Raw genomic sequence first — 17,641 nt, forward strand, 5'->3', positions numbered from 1 at the left:
ACAATGCAAAAAAGAGAGAAATACAATCCTACCCCAAAATAAATGCTTTGAAGTAAAAACATAAAATAAAAAAATATATTTTTGCACATAATTGGTATCCCTGCATACATAACGACTTGTAACATATTATCATGTTTAACCCCTTAATGACCACCAATACGCCTTTTCACGGCTGCTCAGTCTAAGTCCTGCATGGGTGTCCCGTGCAGGCTGGAGCTGGGGCTAAGCTGTCTGACAGCAGGGCACCTGCTCCAACGCCCACGATCAAAGTTTACTTCGTTTGCGGCTGCTTAACCCGTTAAATTCCGTGATCAATAGCGACCGCGGCATTTAACTTGTTTACAGAGGGAGGGAGCTCCCTCTCACCCATCGGCTGCCCGCATATGCGATTTGCGGGCCTCCGATGGGGTGTCATGGCTGCCGGGGACCTGATAAAAGCCCCCAGGTATGCCCTGGGCATATGCCTCTTAGGACGTCAGTCACTGACAGGCAATAATGCTTTGGAATTCATAGTATTATAGCGGCGATCAGAAGATCGCATCGTAAAGTCCCCTAGTGGGACTAAAAAAAATAAGTATTGTGAAATAAAAATTAATAATTACAGTAAACCATTTTTTTCCCATAAAAAATAAGTGTAAAAAATAAATAGAAATACAAATATATGGTATCGCCGAAACCGCAATGACTCAAACAATAAAGTTAATATGTAATTTAAACCGCAGTGAACACCGTAAAAAACTGCAAAAAACAATGGCAAAATTGTCATTTTTTTTCCATTGCCTCCGAAAAGGTGGTAATAAGTCCCATGTACCCCAAAACAGTACCACTCAAAACTACGTCTCATCCCGCAAAAAAAAACAAGACCAAAAAAATCACTACATTGACAGAAAAATAAAAAAATGACGGCTCTTGGAAAGAGACAGTGCAAAAACGAATTTTCGTTCAAGTGCTTTTATTGTGCAAAAGTCGTAAAACATAAAAAAAACTATACATATGTGGTATAGTCGTAATTGTACCGACCCAAAGAATAAAGGTAACTTGTTATTTACACCGCACAGTGAACGGCGTCAATTTAAAACTCCTAAAACAATGGTGGCATTTCAGTTTTTTTTTTTTCTATCCCCCCCCTATAAATAGTTAATAAAAAAAAATATTTAGCCCAAAATGGTAGCCTTTAAAAAGTACAACTAATCCCGCAAAAAAACGTCCTCATGCAGCTATGTTGATGGAAGAATAAGTTATAGCTCTTTGAATGGGACTATAGAAAAACAAATAGCTTTGTCATTAGGGCCTAAAATCGGCTGGTCACTAAGGGGTTAAGCAGCAGGGAGAGCTCTATAAAAAAAACAAAACAAAACCGTAAGGGTCAGTTCACACGTTTTTTTTTTGGCGTGGAAAACGCGTCGGGAAAACGGCCGAAAATGCCTCCCATTGATTTCAATGGGAGTCGGAGGCGTTTTTTGCCGCATACTGAAAAACCGTCTCACGGGAACAAAGCAACATGCCCTATCTTCGGGTGTTTACATCTCTGACCTCCCATCGACATCAATAGAAGGCAGCGAAAGCTTACTTCGCTGCGTTTTTGCCCATCGACGCTCAATGGCCGCGGCCGAAAAACAACATTCAGGCAGAGCGTTTACGCCTCTGACCTCCCATTGACTTCAATGGGAGGCAGAGAAGGCGTATTTCGCTGCTTTTTATGGTCGCGGGCGAAAATCGGTGTGCAGGGAGAGGAAAATCTGCCTCAAACTTCCAAACGGAATTTTGAGGCAGGATTTCCGCCTGCAAAAAACGGTGAACATAGCCTTAGGCTATGTTCACACGGGGTATTTTGCCGAGTTTTTTGACGCGGAAACCGCGTCGCGAAACTCGGCAAAAACTGCCCGAGAACGCCTCCCATTGATTTCAATGGGAGGCGTCGGCGTCTTTTTCCCGCGAGCAGTAAAAGTGCCTCGCGGGAAAAAGAAGCGACATGCCCTATCTTCGGGCGCTTCCGCCTCTGACCTCCCATTGACTTCAATGGGAGGCAGGAGAAAGCGTATTTCTCGCTGTTTTATGCCCGCGGCGCTCAATGGCCGCGGGTGAAAAACGGCGCGAAAATCGGCGTGCAGGGAGAGGAATATCTGCCTCAAAGTTCCAAACGGAATTTTGAGGCAGATATTCCTCCCCCAAAATACTCTGTGAACCCAGCCTTAGGCTATGTTCACACAGTTTTTTTTTTTTTCAGGAGGAAAATCTGCCTCAAAATTCAGTTTGGCATTTTGAGGCAGATTTTCCTCTGCCTGCACGCCGTTTTTCGCCCGCGGCCATTGAGCGTTGCGGGCATATAACCCCGCAAAATACGCTTTCTCTGCCTCCCATTGATGTCAATGGGAGGTCAGAGGTGTAAACGCCCGAAGATAGGGGAGGCCCCTTTTTCCTGCAGGCCGGCTTTTCCGCTCGCGAGAGAAAAACGCCTCCGCCTCCGCCTCCCATTGAAATCAATGGGAGGCGTTTGGCGGGTTTTCCAACGCGGTTTCCGTGTCAGTGTAAAAAAACTCTGTGTGAACTGGCCTAATAGTACTGACAAGCAGAATAAAATAAACGTGCTGTTTTTACCGCTTGGCTAGATCAGCCATGTGAACTGACTGTTTTATTTACTTTATGTCGAGTTAGGGTATGTTCACACGGCCTATTTTCGGCCGTTTTTCGGGCCGTAACGCCCGAAAAAGGCAGAAAAATCAGAAGCAGAACGCCTCCAAATATCTGCCCATTGATTTCAATGTGATTAACGGCATTCTCTACCGACGGAGCGTTTTTCGCTGCGTTTTTTCTGCGTAAAAAAACTGCTGCGAAAAAAGTGCAGGACACTTCTTGGGATGTTTTTGGAGCAGTTTTCCATAGACTCGAGTGAAAAAAGCTCCAAAAACGGTCTGAAAAAACGCAGCGAAATCGCGAGTGGAACAAAAAACGTCTGAAAATCGGGAGCTGTTTTCTCTTGAAAACAGCTCCGTATTTTGAGATGTTTTTGACTCTGCGTGTGAACATACCCTATGTGTGTGGAGGGCAACTGTGGTTTATCTAAAAGAAAACGAAAAAAAGTCAGAAAACGCCACATATGAAGAAACCCTTCCTATGTGCAAGTTTCCCAGCTTTCCCTGGTTCTTGAAAGACAAATCTACCCAGTTATAGCAGGATTTGGATTTAGTATTCCTCAGTCATGATGACCGTCATCCTGCTTGCATCGCTAGTAATTAAAGTGAACGTGGTCACCGTTGCGACCCGCAAGTTGTCGTGACACGACCGTTGCAATAAATCCAGTGAGTTTTGATTTCTTGCAACGTATCACGGCCGTGGTAACTTGCAAGTCGCAACGCGACAACTTTTATTTCCGGTTATGCAGGCAGCACAACACACCGATCTTTGGCCATATGACCTGCAGCCAAAGCTGCCTTTATAGCCCTAGTCTACAGCTCCACATTGTCTGTTACCCAGCTTTCCCAGGATCCTAAATGGTAAATCTGCTTAGCTTTACTACATTATGGAGGATTTATCACTGAATATCTAAGCAGATCTGTCAATTACAACTTCATAGGGATTCTTATCCAGCTTTTACAGGCTACTGAATATGAAATATGACTAAGTTATGCTCCAATACGAGAATTGTGGATTTATCAATGAATAGCTACGGTAGATCTGGCATTCTGTAGTCTGTGAAGGCTGGGTAAGCTCCGCAGGACTTTGATAAAGGACATATTGTTTTTATACTATATGCATATTGTGTGTGTGTGTGTGTATGTATGTGTGTATATATATATATAATCTATCTCCATATGATAGATGAGGTCCTAGTCCCGACCCCCGTTCCTCCTCACTGCACGATCACATTAAGGAGGATTTTGAATGTAGCGGCGCTTCCGCATATGTACTGCCGCTCCGTTGTCTCTGTGACCGACTGAGACAGCCTCGTCTCCATTCAAAATCTCCCTTTAGATGTTAAGGTAGAGAGCTGTGGTTGCTACTTGCCAGCTTGCCTGGTGGAATAGGAGACCCCGTTCTTGTGAAAGGTGGGATATATAGGTGGCTGAAAACACCTGCGCTGTCCAATTAAAGCTTTTATGCAATGGATTTGAGCTTGTATAGTCCACACTTATTTTTGTTTTTTTCCCATCCATAAAGCCTTCACACACAGCATTTTTCTGTCTATTTTAAATTGCATCTAAAAACGCCAGCGTTAATAAAATGTAAAGTGTTTTTTTTTTTTTGTTTTTTTTTTTATAGCTTTTTTTTTTTTTTGTGCCGTTTTTGGTGTCATTATATACATGCAATTTTTTCTGGTGTTTAAAGAGACTCCCCACATTAGTGCCCTATCTCCTACCTAAGTAGATCGGCGCTCTAATGTAGGTGTCAGCAGTGCTTTTTATTTAAAAAAAACAATCTTTTCACCACGTTGTTAGCAATTTTAGCTTTATGCTAATTCGTTTCTTAATGGACAACTGGGCGTGTATTACTATTGACTAAGTGGGCATTGTACAGAGAAGTGTATGACGCTGACCGATCAGTGACCAATCGGCATCCTACACTTCTCTCCATTCATTTACACATTGCATAGTGACACGGCGTTATTCACTTTGTGCTGTCTTATACTGACACATTAACATTACTGAAGTGTTTTAGACAGTGAATAGACATTCCTTCCAGCCAGGACAGGATGTCCGTTCACAATCCCGACACTTCGTTAACGTTTCTTTGGTACTTACAGCAGAGCAAGCGTGATATCGCGAGATCTCGCTGTAAATGACAGGTTACAACGAGATTACTCTTGCTCTGCTGTAAGTACCACAGAAACGTTCGCGAAGTGTCGGTATTGTGAATAGACATCCCGGGAATGGAGAGAAGTGCGTGACGCTGATTGGTCAGCGTCATACACTCCTCTGTACAACGTCCACTTGGTCATATAGTAAAACACGCCCAGTTGTCCATTAAGAAACTAATTAGCATAAAGCTAAAATCGCTAATAACGTGGTGAAAATAGCAGTACTTTTTATTTTAAAAAAGCAATCTGTCGCCTACGTTATAGCACCCATCTCCTTATGTAGGAGATATAGGGCACTTATAATCTGGTGACAGAGCCTCTTTAAGTCCTGTAGATAAGTCTATGGAAAAATGTCATACCCAGAACGTGCTGCATTTAGAAAAACAATCGCCACAAACAAACGCTTTGTACGTAGTGCATTTTATGTTTTACTTTAGACTTTAATGTAACATCAGCAGACTGCAGCCCTGAGAGCTTGTGTCGTAACCAGACCTGCTTGCATTTTGCAAATTGTATATTCCAATTGAAGATCAGTCAAAGTTGAATTTTTGATTTAAACGTGAGTTATCACTAGTCTGCCTTGCACATTTGACATGTAACCGCATTTTCCCTACTTTATTTTTTTTTTTTCAAACACAGGTTATTGGCACGCCACAAAGACAGTCCGCACCAAATACAATTTTATTAGGAAGTCCACATACTCCCAACACGCACTTTGTTTCACAGAACCAAGTTACCGACTCCTCTCCATGGTCTGCTGGGTAAGCCAAATACTGTTGGCGTATTGTAGTATATTCTGTATTTCTCCCTTTTTTATTTTTTGGCGCAAAGTACATTTTATATAGAACAGGAAAACAAATATAGTTGTTTTTTTTTTTTGTTTTTTTTTTTGTTGCATGTAGTTGTAAACTTGAGACTGCTAGATTTGTATGAAATGAGAATGATTTTACTTTAGGAATCCTTGACTATTCAAGCGTTCCAGAATTCTCAGCCAGTGCTATGTTTTATGTGAGATGTTTGACTGTTCCCAACTGCATCTAACACATGACGTTCTAGTTTGACAGTGGTAGATGTAGTTGGTGGATCATGCAGAAGGGGCTGCCGCGTCTGAAGTTTGCCTCAGCTATGTCTGATGAAACATTTAAAGGGGTTATGTGGGGACCGAAAACTATTAGCAGTGTACTCACTGCAGTATGTGATTACACTCGCTAATATACATTCCGGTCCCCCGTCGTGCTGATTGAGTTTTTAATAGATTTTTACAGTGCTGGTGGGGCCTGGGAGTCTAGTGGCGCACTGTCTTCCTTCATGACGACACCCGCTCTACTTGATGTAATCGCTGTAGCAGGAGTACAGCGGGCCAGTTACCTGACAAGTCGTGTCGTCATGAAGGCGGACTCTAACTAGACTTTTGGTACCCCGCCAGCACAGTAACAATCTATTAAAATCTCATAATCCGCAAGACGGGACCAGAATGTATATTCGCGAATGTATTATCCTGCAGTGAGTACACTGCTAATATTTTTGGTCCCCACATAACCCTGTTAAGATGGTCAAGAATCATTTGGGGACGGCCTAACTTCATCCCAACATGGGGAACAAGTATTGCAGGGGTTATTTGACGTCAGAATGGAGAAGTTATATCTGAGATAAATGGCGCTAAATGTTTAACAGCCCATGTTCATAGATCTCAAATGAACAGGCATGTTAATTTGAGGCGGTTGGTCTGGCTACTGGCCAACGGTTATCTTATGCCTATGACCTGCTTACAGCAGATCTGTAACATTGATCTCCTAGCTCCCCCATTATCTGTGTACAGCATGACATAGAGCAATAGGAGATTGATGTTTACAGTTCCCACTTGCACTCACATGTATATACACAATAGAGCATGTATTGCTGTCAATCATTGGGTGAACTATGATTTCTTATAACTTTTAATTTTATAGTTTGGATTCAAATATTTTCCAACAAAACAATATATTAATCTGCTCATGCAATATAGCAAACTGCCCACAGATTAGAACTTCTCTGAAGCACTGAGGTTGTAAGAATCAACCCTATACCCATTAATGTCTATTTTCTATAGGAAGAGGAATAAAAAAGGAGAGAAAAATGGCAAGGGCTTACGTCACTTTTCCATGAAGGTTTGTGAAAAAGTACAGAAAAAGGGCACAACTTCTTACAATGAGGTGGCAGATGAACTGGTAGCAGAATTTAGTTCAACGGATAACCACATATCACCAAATGATTCGGTAAGTTGACAGTTCAGCTTGAGATTCTGCCTTAACAGCAAAAGAACGTATATGCGACATGGGAATTGGTAACGCCCAGCGGAAAAAACAAAAAGTAAGTATTAAAGAGACTCTGTCACCACATTATAAGTGTCCTGTCTCCTACATAAGGAGATGGGCGCTGTAATGTAGGTGACAGTAATGCTTTTTATTTAAAAAAACAATCTTTTTTCACAAAGTTAGGAGCGATTTAAGTTTATGCGAAGGAGCTTTCTTAATGCCCAAGTGGGCGTACTTTTACTTTCGACCAAGTGGGCGTTGTACAGAGGAGTGCATAACGCTGACCAATCGGCATCATGCACTCCTCCATTCCTTTACACTGCACTAGCGATATAGTTATATCACTATGTGCAGCCTCATACACAAGCCCTAACATTACTAGTGTCCTGATAATGAATACACATGAAATCCAGCCTGGACGTCATGTGTACTCAGAATCCTGACACTTCTGAATCTTTTTTCACAACGTTAGGAGCGATTTTTGTTTATGCTAATGAGCTTTCTTAGTGCCCAAGTGGGCATACTTTTACTTTTGACCAAGTGGGCGTTGTACAGAGGAGTGCATGACGCTGACCAATCGGCATCATGCACTCCTCTCCATTCATTTACACTGCACTAGCGATATACTTATATCACTATGTGCAGCTACATACACAAACCCTAACATTACTAGTGTCCTGATAATGAATACACATGAAATCCAGCCTGGACGTCATGTGTACTCAGAATCCTGACACTTCTGAATCTTTTCTGTGAGATTCCAGCAACGGATACGAAATCTCGCGAGATCACGGAGCTAAACGAGATTTGGTTTCACTTGCCGGAATCTCACAAAAAAAGATTCAGAAGTGTCAGGATTCTGAGTACACATGACGTCCAGGCTGGATGGTCATGTGTATTCATTATCAGGACACTGTAGTAATGTTAGGGTTTGTGTATGTAGCTGCACATAGTGATATAACTATATCGCTAGTGCAGTGTAAATGAATGGAGAGGAGTGCATGATGCCGATTGGTCAGCGTCATGCACTCCTCTGTACAACGCCCACTTGGTCGAAAGTAAAAGTACGCCCACTTGGGCATTTAGAAAGCTCATTAGCATAAACTTAAATCGCTCCTAACGTTGTGAAAAAAGATCGTTTTTTTAAATAAAAAGCATTACTGTCACCTACATTACAGCGCCGATCTCCTTATGTAGGAGACGGGGCACTTATAATGTGGTGACAGTCTCTTTAAGCAAAGTGTAATGCTTATATAATGAAAAAATTATCATTTTTCTAATTTTGTTTGAATTCATTACAGTTGTGAAATCTGTTTGGTTGAAAACATGAATGTTCCTAATTATTGACAGAATAGTCTTAGAAGCCCCACAGATCTAATGTTTCCCAAAACACAATTGTATCCAGTCTAGGAAATATGAGCTAAACAGCCTGGGATCAAGGCTATACATTTTATCTGCACTAATATATGAAACGCGCTATCGGGGCAGGAGAGAGATTAATGCAGGGTCTTGTTCAGAGGATTACTTGGGGTGGATTCAGTGTAAAAATTCTGCTGTTGATCCAGGCTAAAAATCTGCAGCATGCCTAGAACCTGCTGTAGTCTTATTTACGCTGTGAGTAAATAGCGTTTCTCAAAACCTCATTCACTTACATTGTTCTATACTTTATTGCGGAATTCCCTTACAGGATTCAATTGTTACAAAATTTCAGCTATGAGAAATATTAGGTCTGTATAGGTTCTTATCCTTAGGATGTAAACAAGAGTGTTTGCCAATCGTTGACTACAAACACTTACCTTGAAAATTGTAAAGATGTGAAAACAAATTAGAATATTGCAGAACTTTACCCAGATAAAGTCTAAATGGCCTGTCCTAACCATTGAACCCTATTCCCAAACGTAAGCTGCCCTTAAAGGGGTTTTCCCACGAGGGACATTTGACATATCCACAGTATGTCATAAATGTCAGATGCGTGTCCGACCTCTGGGACCCGACCCGCACCTATCTCTAGAACGGGGCCCCTAGACCCCGCTCTATCTTTGTGTGTCGGCTGATTTCTGACCATGAAGGTGAAAGCCGCGTAGCTCAGCGAGCTACGCAGTTTTCGTAAGCCCCATAGAACTAAATTGTTATGGAAACAACGTAGCTCGCATGCTACGCAGCTTCTGTAACTGCTATTCACTGATATGGGAGTTACGGAAACAGCGTAGCGCAGCGGGCTACGCTGTTTTCATAATTCCGGACCATAAAGTCAGGAAGTGGCCGGGAGTCAGTGATAGCAGACAAAGCTAGAACCGGGTTTAGGGGGCCCTGTTCTAGAGATAGGTGCGGGTCCCAGAGGTGGGACCACATCTATTTGACATTTATGACATATCCTGTGGATGTATCATAAATGTCCCTCGTGGGAAAACCCCCTTAAGATCAGCTGATGGCCTTGGTTCAAGTTGCTGAAACTCTTGGTGATCAGCTGATTTTGCAAGGGGAACCAGCGAGCGTTCAGATGAACCCGTCCTCCAGAGGAGAATCTAATCTGGTTCCAGTGAATTAAATGTGCACCACTCATTAATATACTTTAATATGACCTGATAAGACACGTGGACTCTTTCTATTTATTTGGCAGGTTCTGTTAAATGAGAACGGCAGACTTTTTTAGCACTTTTTTTTATTTTTTTGGGCTACACAGAACCTATTGGTTGCGTTACAAAGAGTCTCTAACTATAGAGTGACCGCTGCAATCCACAAGATTCCGTGCAGCTCAATGTATTCCTTTTGGACTAGAGCTCGATGGTTAAAGAGAGCCTTTCACCTCCCCATACATGTGCAGCATGTAATGGGGAGGGTTGCACAAACCCTGGGGCACTTTTTAAAAAAATTCTACCTCCCTCCGTTATTAAGATATCGGTGCCCTTATATTTTGCGCCCGATATTTAAATAACCCCCTGAACAGTCAATGGGGCGTGTTACTATGGCTGTGACACTGTCCAATCAGATATGGACAGTGTACAGCAAGGTCGAGGAATGAGAATGTATCCGCAATCGCACACGCTCCTTCACTCTTCAGCTTTCAAGATTAGTCTTCTGCCGAACTGGCAAGGGGTCGTGTCCCTGCTACGGACAGTGTAGGGAGTGCTTACACTGGTCGTACCAGAGACAATCCCCCTTGTCAGTTCGGCAGACGATACAAGACTGATCTCTCGCAAGAGCTGAAGAGATGAGAACACGCTCTCCTCTCCACAGCTCTTGCACTGTCCATAGCAGTGACACGGCACCTTGCCAGTTCTGCAGAAGACTAATCGTGTGTGCGCACACACACACACACACACACACACACACACACACACACACACACACACACACACACACACACACACACACACGCGCGCGCCAAATATAACGGCACCAATATCTAAATAACGGCGCAAGGTAGAAAAAAAAATGTAAAGTGCCCCAGGGTTTGTTCAGCCCTCCCCATTACATCCTGCACTCAGCTGCACATGTATGGGGAGGTGAAAGGTTCTCTTTAAATAAAATCGGTTGTGCTTCAAAGTTTTTGTGTAGCCCATGCCCGTCAGGAATAACCGCAATAAGGGCTTTGGCCAGTCACGTTCTCTGTTGCTCCGGTTCTAATGTAATTTTATAGAACAGGCCAGTCATCTGTCAGCATGTGGAGGAAGCTACTAAATGATTCATAATTTTATATTTCTTAGGAATGTGTTATGTCCAACCTACAATGTGCTTTATAAGATATACACTACTTTAAATGTTGTTTTACAGCAAGCATATGATCAGAAGAATATAAGACGTCGTGTTTATGATGCCTTAAATGTCCTTATGGCTATGAACATTATTTCTAAAGAAAAAAAGGAAATAAAGTGGATTGGTCTACCAACAAACTCTGCTCAGGAATGTCAAAATTTAGAGGTATGTCTGGTCTTGAATAGGTGATGAGCTGAGATTTGATTGGTATTCGGGTTGGATTGTGTTTCAGAGGCACACGGGAGCTGCTGTCAGCCAAGCAGTCAGTCCAGCTGATTTGGCTTACTGTGGCGTTATGCATCTTCTATGTATAGTGGACACATCTCTTGGACCCTTGCTGGGATGTTTCCGGGAGGCCACTCTTAGGCCCCAGGGGCACGGCCATTTGCGGGCCTCCCTCCCATTAGAAGCATGGGAGCACGGTCCATAAAATAAAAATTGGACATGTCTTATTTTTTACGGATTTCTACGCCCCAGACAGCTTCAGTATTTTGCAACTGTATTTTAAAGCACTACCAGTAGTGGAACCTAAACAGAAAAAATATAATGGACAGATTTACTATTTTTTTTCACTTAAAAATATGGTTGCAATGTACTGATCAAATCTGTACTGTGTAAAAGTGACATCACTTACAAACCAGAGGATCGGCTCAATGGAGTGTCTCGAAAAAAGCTCCAGAATCTCTTATGCGGTATACAAGTTTTTACTAAAGCAGACATGCTGAGATCCGAACGATCCTCTTTAATCTGATGATATAGATGTTTTGTTTTTTGTCTAATATACTTCTTTATAAATATTTTCTTAGGTTGAAAGACAAAGACGTCTTGAAAGAATAAAACAAAAACAGTCTCAACTACAGGAACTTATACTACAGGTATTCTCAGCATGCATAGTTTCCTGTGTCGCTGCAGAATTTACATTGTCCATTAACGTTGGACATTATCTGCATTTGTCTGAGGTCCAAATGAATGAATGCTCTCTCAATGGTGGATCTGAGAGAGGCCGGCCGGAGAGACCATGACACGCAGCTTCAGTGTTCAAACAGTCTCTGCCCTAGGGGGCGGATCCATGTTTGTTTATAAGAAAATGGGAGTAGGTGGTAACCTCATACTTGCAAAGCATGAGCATTCTAAATATGGTAATATCCCAAAACTCCCCATATATCTTTAGCCATAAGAAATACAATGTCAGCACGTTTTCCCACGTTGCCTTTGTAACAGCTGAAATGCAAAGCCATAAACTAAACGACTTGAAATAGAATAGCCATCCCCCATGTAGGCTCTTGTATCAGCAGATCTTTGAGCTTTAGTGACAACTCAACTGTCCATTTAAAGCAATATATGTTCACACATATAAAGATAATTAACAGGTTCCCGACCGCTGGCCGTAAATATACGGCCAGCGGTCAGGGTCTCTAAAGTCCGGCGTATAGTATATATACGGCCGCACTTCAGAGACTGTGCACGCGCGATCGCGTGCACACAGCTCTATGCCCTGGCTGTTGCTAACAGCCATGGGCACTGGGCAGAATGTCAGGGGTCAATCTTTTGGCCCCTGAACATGTGATCGCTGTGACAACCAATCACAGCGATCACATGCATTTCTGCTTAGAAAACAGTGTGCACGCGATCGCGTGCACACAGCCCTGTGCCCTCGCTGTTACCAACAGCTCTGGGCACTGGGCAGAGTATCAGGGACCAATCTGATGGTCCCTGAACATGTGGTCGCTGTGACAACCAATCACAGCGATCACATGCATTTCTGCTTATAAAACAGTGTGCACGCGATCGCGTGCACACAGCCCTGTGCCCGCGATCGCGTGCACACAGCCCTGTGCCCTCGCTGTTACCAACAGCTCTGGGCACTGGGCAGAGTATCAGGGACCAATCTGATGGTCCCTGAACATGTGGTCGCTGTGAAAATCACAGCGACCACATTTGTTTTATTTTGAGTTTTCTGGCAGTAAATCTCCTGCCTCTTTTCTTCTCCTCAAATATTGTTTCAGTTTGAGGAGAAAAAGAGACTCGGGAGAATTGCTGCCAGAAGATTACAGTGAAAAAAAAACAAACAGTTACACTATAAAACATTCTCTGTATAGATAGATTTCTATCTATCTATACAATCTATCTATCCATCTATCTTTTTTTCTATCTATCTACCTTTCTTTCTTTTATTCTATTAGAATAGGCAGGTAGGGAGTATATAATTATATATATATCCACATATATATAATATATATAGCAATAGCGGTTTATTTTTTTGTTAGCGGTAGTGTAGATATATATAGCAGTTAGGCCCCATGCACACGACAGCAAAAAACCTCCGTTTTTGCGGACCGCAACTGCGGTCCGCAAAAACTGAGCCATTCACTTTCATTGAACGCTGACACCTTTCAGTAGCACTACGGAAGGGTGTCAGTGCCGTGGAAATGTTCCGGGAATTATGGAACATGTCCGTTCTTTCGCATTTTGCGGGCCGTGCTCCCATACTTTGTATGGGAGCACGGCCCGAAAATGCGGCTGTCAGTCAGCGGCCGGCCGTGCCCGCGATCGCGGACAGCAATTGCGGGCACGGTCGTGTGCATGGGGCCTTAGTTTGTGTGTTTTATAAAAAAAATAAAAAAATAAAATTTGTTTAGTTAGTGTTAGTGTTAGTTACGTTATGGCGAGGAAGTTGTTTAGCGCCGAGGAGGCATACGCCATGCTGTGGTCTGAGTCGGAGACCGCATCAGAGATGGCGTTCGAGATGGAACCTGTTTTAGGTAGTGACGATGACAGCGTCACTTCAGGTTCATCTTCAGGGGACGTTGTCCCTGATGCAGTCGAAACTGCAGAACATGAAAGCGCAGGGCCAAGTAGCGCTGTAGCACGGGACAGCCTGGTCCCTCCAGTCCAGGCTCTTGTATGGGCACCTGCCCCATCTTTTGGGCCTAGAATCCACGGATTTACTGCCACTCCTGGCATAACCGTGGACAATACAAATTTTGTCCAAATGGATTACTTCCATTTATTTATAACGGACGACATCCTAAATCAGATTGTCCACGAAACAAATTTATATGCCACGCAATATATAAGGCAGAAACCTTCATCCACCCATGCCAGAGATTGGACGCCCACCAATTTGCAGGAATTAAAAAAGAATTTGGGGCTCACCCTAAATATGGGTATTGTCAAAAAGCCCTCCATTAGGTCTTACTGGTCAACAAGACCCGCCCAAGCCACCCCAGTATATTCTGCAGTAATGCCCAGGTCTCGTTATGAGACAATAATGAGGTTCCTCCACTTCAATGACAACGCACAGGCCCCCCCAAGTACCGATGCAAACCGGGATCGGTTGTTCAAAATAAGACCGCTAATAAATTCCCTGAATAATTTATTTCTGCAACTCTACACCCCTGAGCAGAATGTAAGTGTGGACGAGCAGATATTTTGGAAGTGTTATAGAAACTCTGTTGAGTTTTGTAAAACCAGCTTTGAAAAAAAGCGATATGTGAAATAATCTTCTTCTATCCTCCGCCCTCCTACATCTCTATGTGATAAATGAGGCCACATATTTGGTATCCCCGTGCACGGGAGAAGTGGCAGAATGTGAACGGAGATTAATTTTGACCGTGGTCTATGCCGTGTGTGAAAAATGCTGGTATAAACTGACGCATTTGCTAAAAAATTGCTAATTTTATTTTGTTCCATCTTATTCAAGAAACTTTCAGAAGAAAACTGGACTGTCTAAAAATATGATAAACCCCTTGAAGAAAACCTTGTGGGGTCTACTTGCGTGAATGAAGTCATTTATGGGGTGATTCTAATGTTTCAGCAGCATTACACCCCCCAGAAAACAGTATACGGCTATAAAGTCAAGTGCAGAATTCCTGGACCGAAAAGGCCAAAAAGCCTCCTTTTATGCCAAGCCCTGGCACATGCCCGCACAGTAAATAAGGCACACATATTTGGTATCCCATGCACGGGAGAAGTGGAAGAACGTGAAAGGAGATGAATTTTGGCCGTGGTCTATACCGTGTGTGAAAAATACTGGCATAAACTGACGCATTTGCTAAAAAAGTGCTGATTTTATTTTGTTCCATCTTATTCAAGAAACTTTCAGAAGAAAACTGGACTTGCTAAAAATATGATAAACCCCTTGAAGGAAACCTTGTGGGGTCTACTTGTGTGAACGAAGTCATTTATGGGGTGTTTCTAATGTTTCAGCAGCATTAGGCCCCCCAGAAAACAGTATGCGGCTATAAAATCAAGTGCAGAATTCCTGGACCGAAAAGGCCAAAAAGCCTCCTTTTATGCCAAGCCCTGGCACATGCCCGCACAGTGAATAAAGCACACATATTTGGTATCCCCATGCACGGGAGAAGAGGAAGAATGTGAAATGCGATGAATTTTGTCCGTGGTCCATTTTGTGTGTGAAAAAGCTAGCATAAACTGACGCATTTGTTAAAAAAAAAAGCTAATTTTATTTTGTTCCATCTTATTCAAGAAACTTTCAGAAGAAAACTGGACTGTCTAAAAATATGATAAACCCCTTGAAGGAAACCTTGTGGGGTCTACTTGTGCGAATGAAGTCATTTATGGGGTGATTCTAATGTTTCAGCAGCATTAGGCCCCCCAGAAAACAGTATGCGGCTATAAAATCAAATGCAAAATTCCTGGACCAAAAAGCCTCCTTTTATGCCAAGCCCTGGCACATGCCCGCACAGTAAATAAGGCACACATATTTGGTATCCCCATGCACGGGAGAAGTGGAAGAATGTGAAAGGAGATGAATTTTGACCGTGGTCTATACCGTGTGTGAAAAATGCTAGCCTAAACTGACGCATTTGCTAAAAAAGTGCTGATTTTATTTTGTTCCATCTTATTCAAGAAACTTTCAGAAGAAAACTGGACTGTCTAAAAATATGATAAACCCCTTGAAGGAAACCTTGTGTGGTCTACTTGTGTGAATGAAGTCATTTATGGGGTGTTTCTAATGTTTCAGCAGCATTAGGCCCCCCAGAAAACAGTATGCGGCTCTAAAATCAAATGCAAAATTCCTGGACCGAAAAGGCCAAAAAGCCTCCTTTTATGCCAAGCCCTGGCACATGCCCGCACAGCGAATAAGGCACACATATTTGGTATCCCCATGCACGGGAGAAGTGGAAGAATGTGAAAGGAGATTAATTTTGTCCGTGGACTATACCGTGTGTGAAAAATACTAGCCTAAACTGACGCATTTGCTAAAAAAGTGCTGATTTTATTTTGTTCCATCTTATTCAAGAAACTTTCAGAAGAAAACTGGACTTGCTAAAAATATGATAAACCCCTTGAAGGAAACCTTGTGGGGTCTACTTGTGTGAATGAAGTCATTTATGGGGTGATTCTAATGTTTCAGCAGCATTAGGCCCCCCAGAAAACAGTATACGGCTCTAAAATCAAATGCAAAATTCCTGGACCGAAAAGGCCAAAAAGCCTCCTTTTATGCCAAGCCCTGGCACATGCCCGCACAGTGAATAAGGCTCACATATTTGGTATCCCCATGCACGGGAGAAGTGGAAGAATGTGAAAGGAGATGAATTTTGACCGTGGTCTATACCGTGTGTGAAAAATGCTAGCCTAAACTGACGCATTTGCTAAAAAAGTGCTGATTTTATTTTGTTCCATCTTATTCAAGAAACTTTCAGAAGAAAACTGGACTTGCTAAAAATATGATAAACCCCTTGAAGGAAACCTTGTGGGGTCTACTTGTGTGAATGAAGTCATTTATGGGGTGTTTCTAATGTTTCAGCAGCATTAGGCCCCCCAGAAAACAGTATACGGCTATAAAATCAAATGCAAAATTCCTGGACCGAAAAGGCCAAAAAGCCTCCTTTTATGCCAAGCCCTGGCACATGCCCGCACAGTGAATAAGGCTCACATATTTGGTATCCCCATGCACGGGAGAAGTGGAAGAATGTGAAAGGAGATTAATTTTGACCGTGGTCTATACCGTGTGTGAAAAATGCTAGCATAAACCGACGCAATTGTTAAATTCTTGCATTTTTTTCCAATTTTGCCCACTTTAGAGAAAAAAAAAATAATTATATATACTGACAAATGCCACTAAAACAAAGCCCTATCTGTCCTTTAAAAAGAGTGTAAAATTCAAAGATGAACTTTATTCACCTGCTGAGTTATAGTCATCTAAAGAAGCGCATAGCAAAATTGTGAAATTTGCTCTGGTCATTTAGCTGTAAAACAGCCTAGTCCTTAACCGGTTAAAATATTTTTGACACCTGCTTTGTAGTTTTTGGACATAACCTCATACTGCCAAGGACATTTGTTATACGTCATGACTTTGCTGTGACTAGAATTTAGGGGCTAGACCTTGGGTCTTGGTATCATATTAAAGCTTCGCATCATAGCTTTCTAATAAAACCAGGATTTTCTATGAGCAATATTCGGGGTGCAGCATTCACTGAGGTTGGGGAACAGCATAAAAAGTTTTACTTCCCTGTTTAGTGTCCCTGTATGGGATGGAGGGGTCACAGCCTGTTTGTCATCCTACCCCCCCCCCCCCCATACAGCCTGCAGTGACCCCAGGGGATTGATACAGGGACGTTTCTTCATGTGATCACCCCCTTGAGAAATGAGCGGATATGTGCTCACGTTTAAAGTAGGGAGCGGGGTGGTGTTTTTGTTTTTTTTTTGTTTTTTTTCTTCTCTTTCCTTTCAGGTGTGAGGAGATGAGCAGTTGCACATCTAATCACCCCTGCCCTGAATCAGTACAATTGTCAACTCTGACTGAAATGTTTACCAGCATCTGGGTCAC

At 42.5% G+C, this 17,641-nt stretch overlaps 1 protein-coding gene across 8 annotated transcripts in view; it reads left to right on the forward strand.

Moving 5' to 3' along the window:
* Positions 1-17,641, forward strand: part of TFDP1 (transcription factor Dp-1) — a 102,568-nt gene that overhangs the window by 37,969 nt on the left and 46,958 nt on the right. For all 8 annotated transcript variants that reach the window (XM_075852553.1, XM_075852545.1, XM_075852546.1 and 5 more), the window contains 4 exons: positions 5,435-5,556; positions 6,885-7,050; positions 10,864-11,010; positions 11,652-11,720. In XM_075852553.1, the coding sequence (XP_075708668.1) occupies positions 5,435-5,556; positions 6,885-7,050; positions 10,864-11,010; positions 11,652-11,720 (504 nt within the window). The remainder of the gene's footprint in view (positions 1-5,434; positions 5,557-6,884; positions 7,051-10,863; positions 11,011-11,651; positions 11,721-17,641) is intronic.

Source organism: Rhinoderma darwinii, chromosome 2 (genome assembly GCF_050947455.1).
Source record: "Rhinoderma darwinii isolate aRhiDar2 chromosome 2, aRhiDar2.hap1, whole genome shotgun sequence".
NCBI classification, from domain to species: Eukaryota; Metazoa; Chordata; class Amphibia; order Anura; family Rhinodermatidae; genus Rhinoderma; species Rhinoderma darwinii.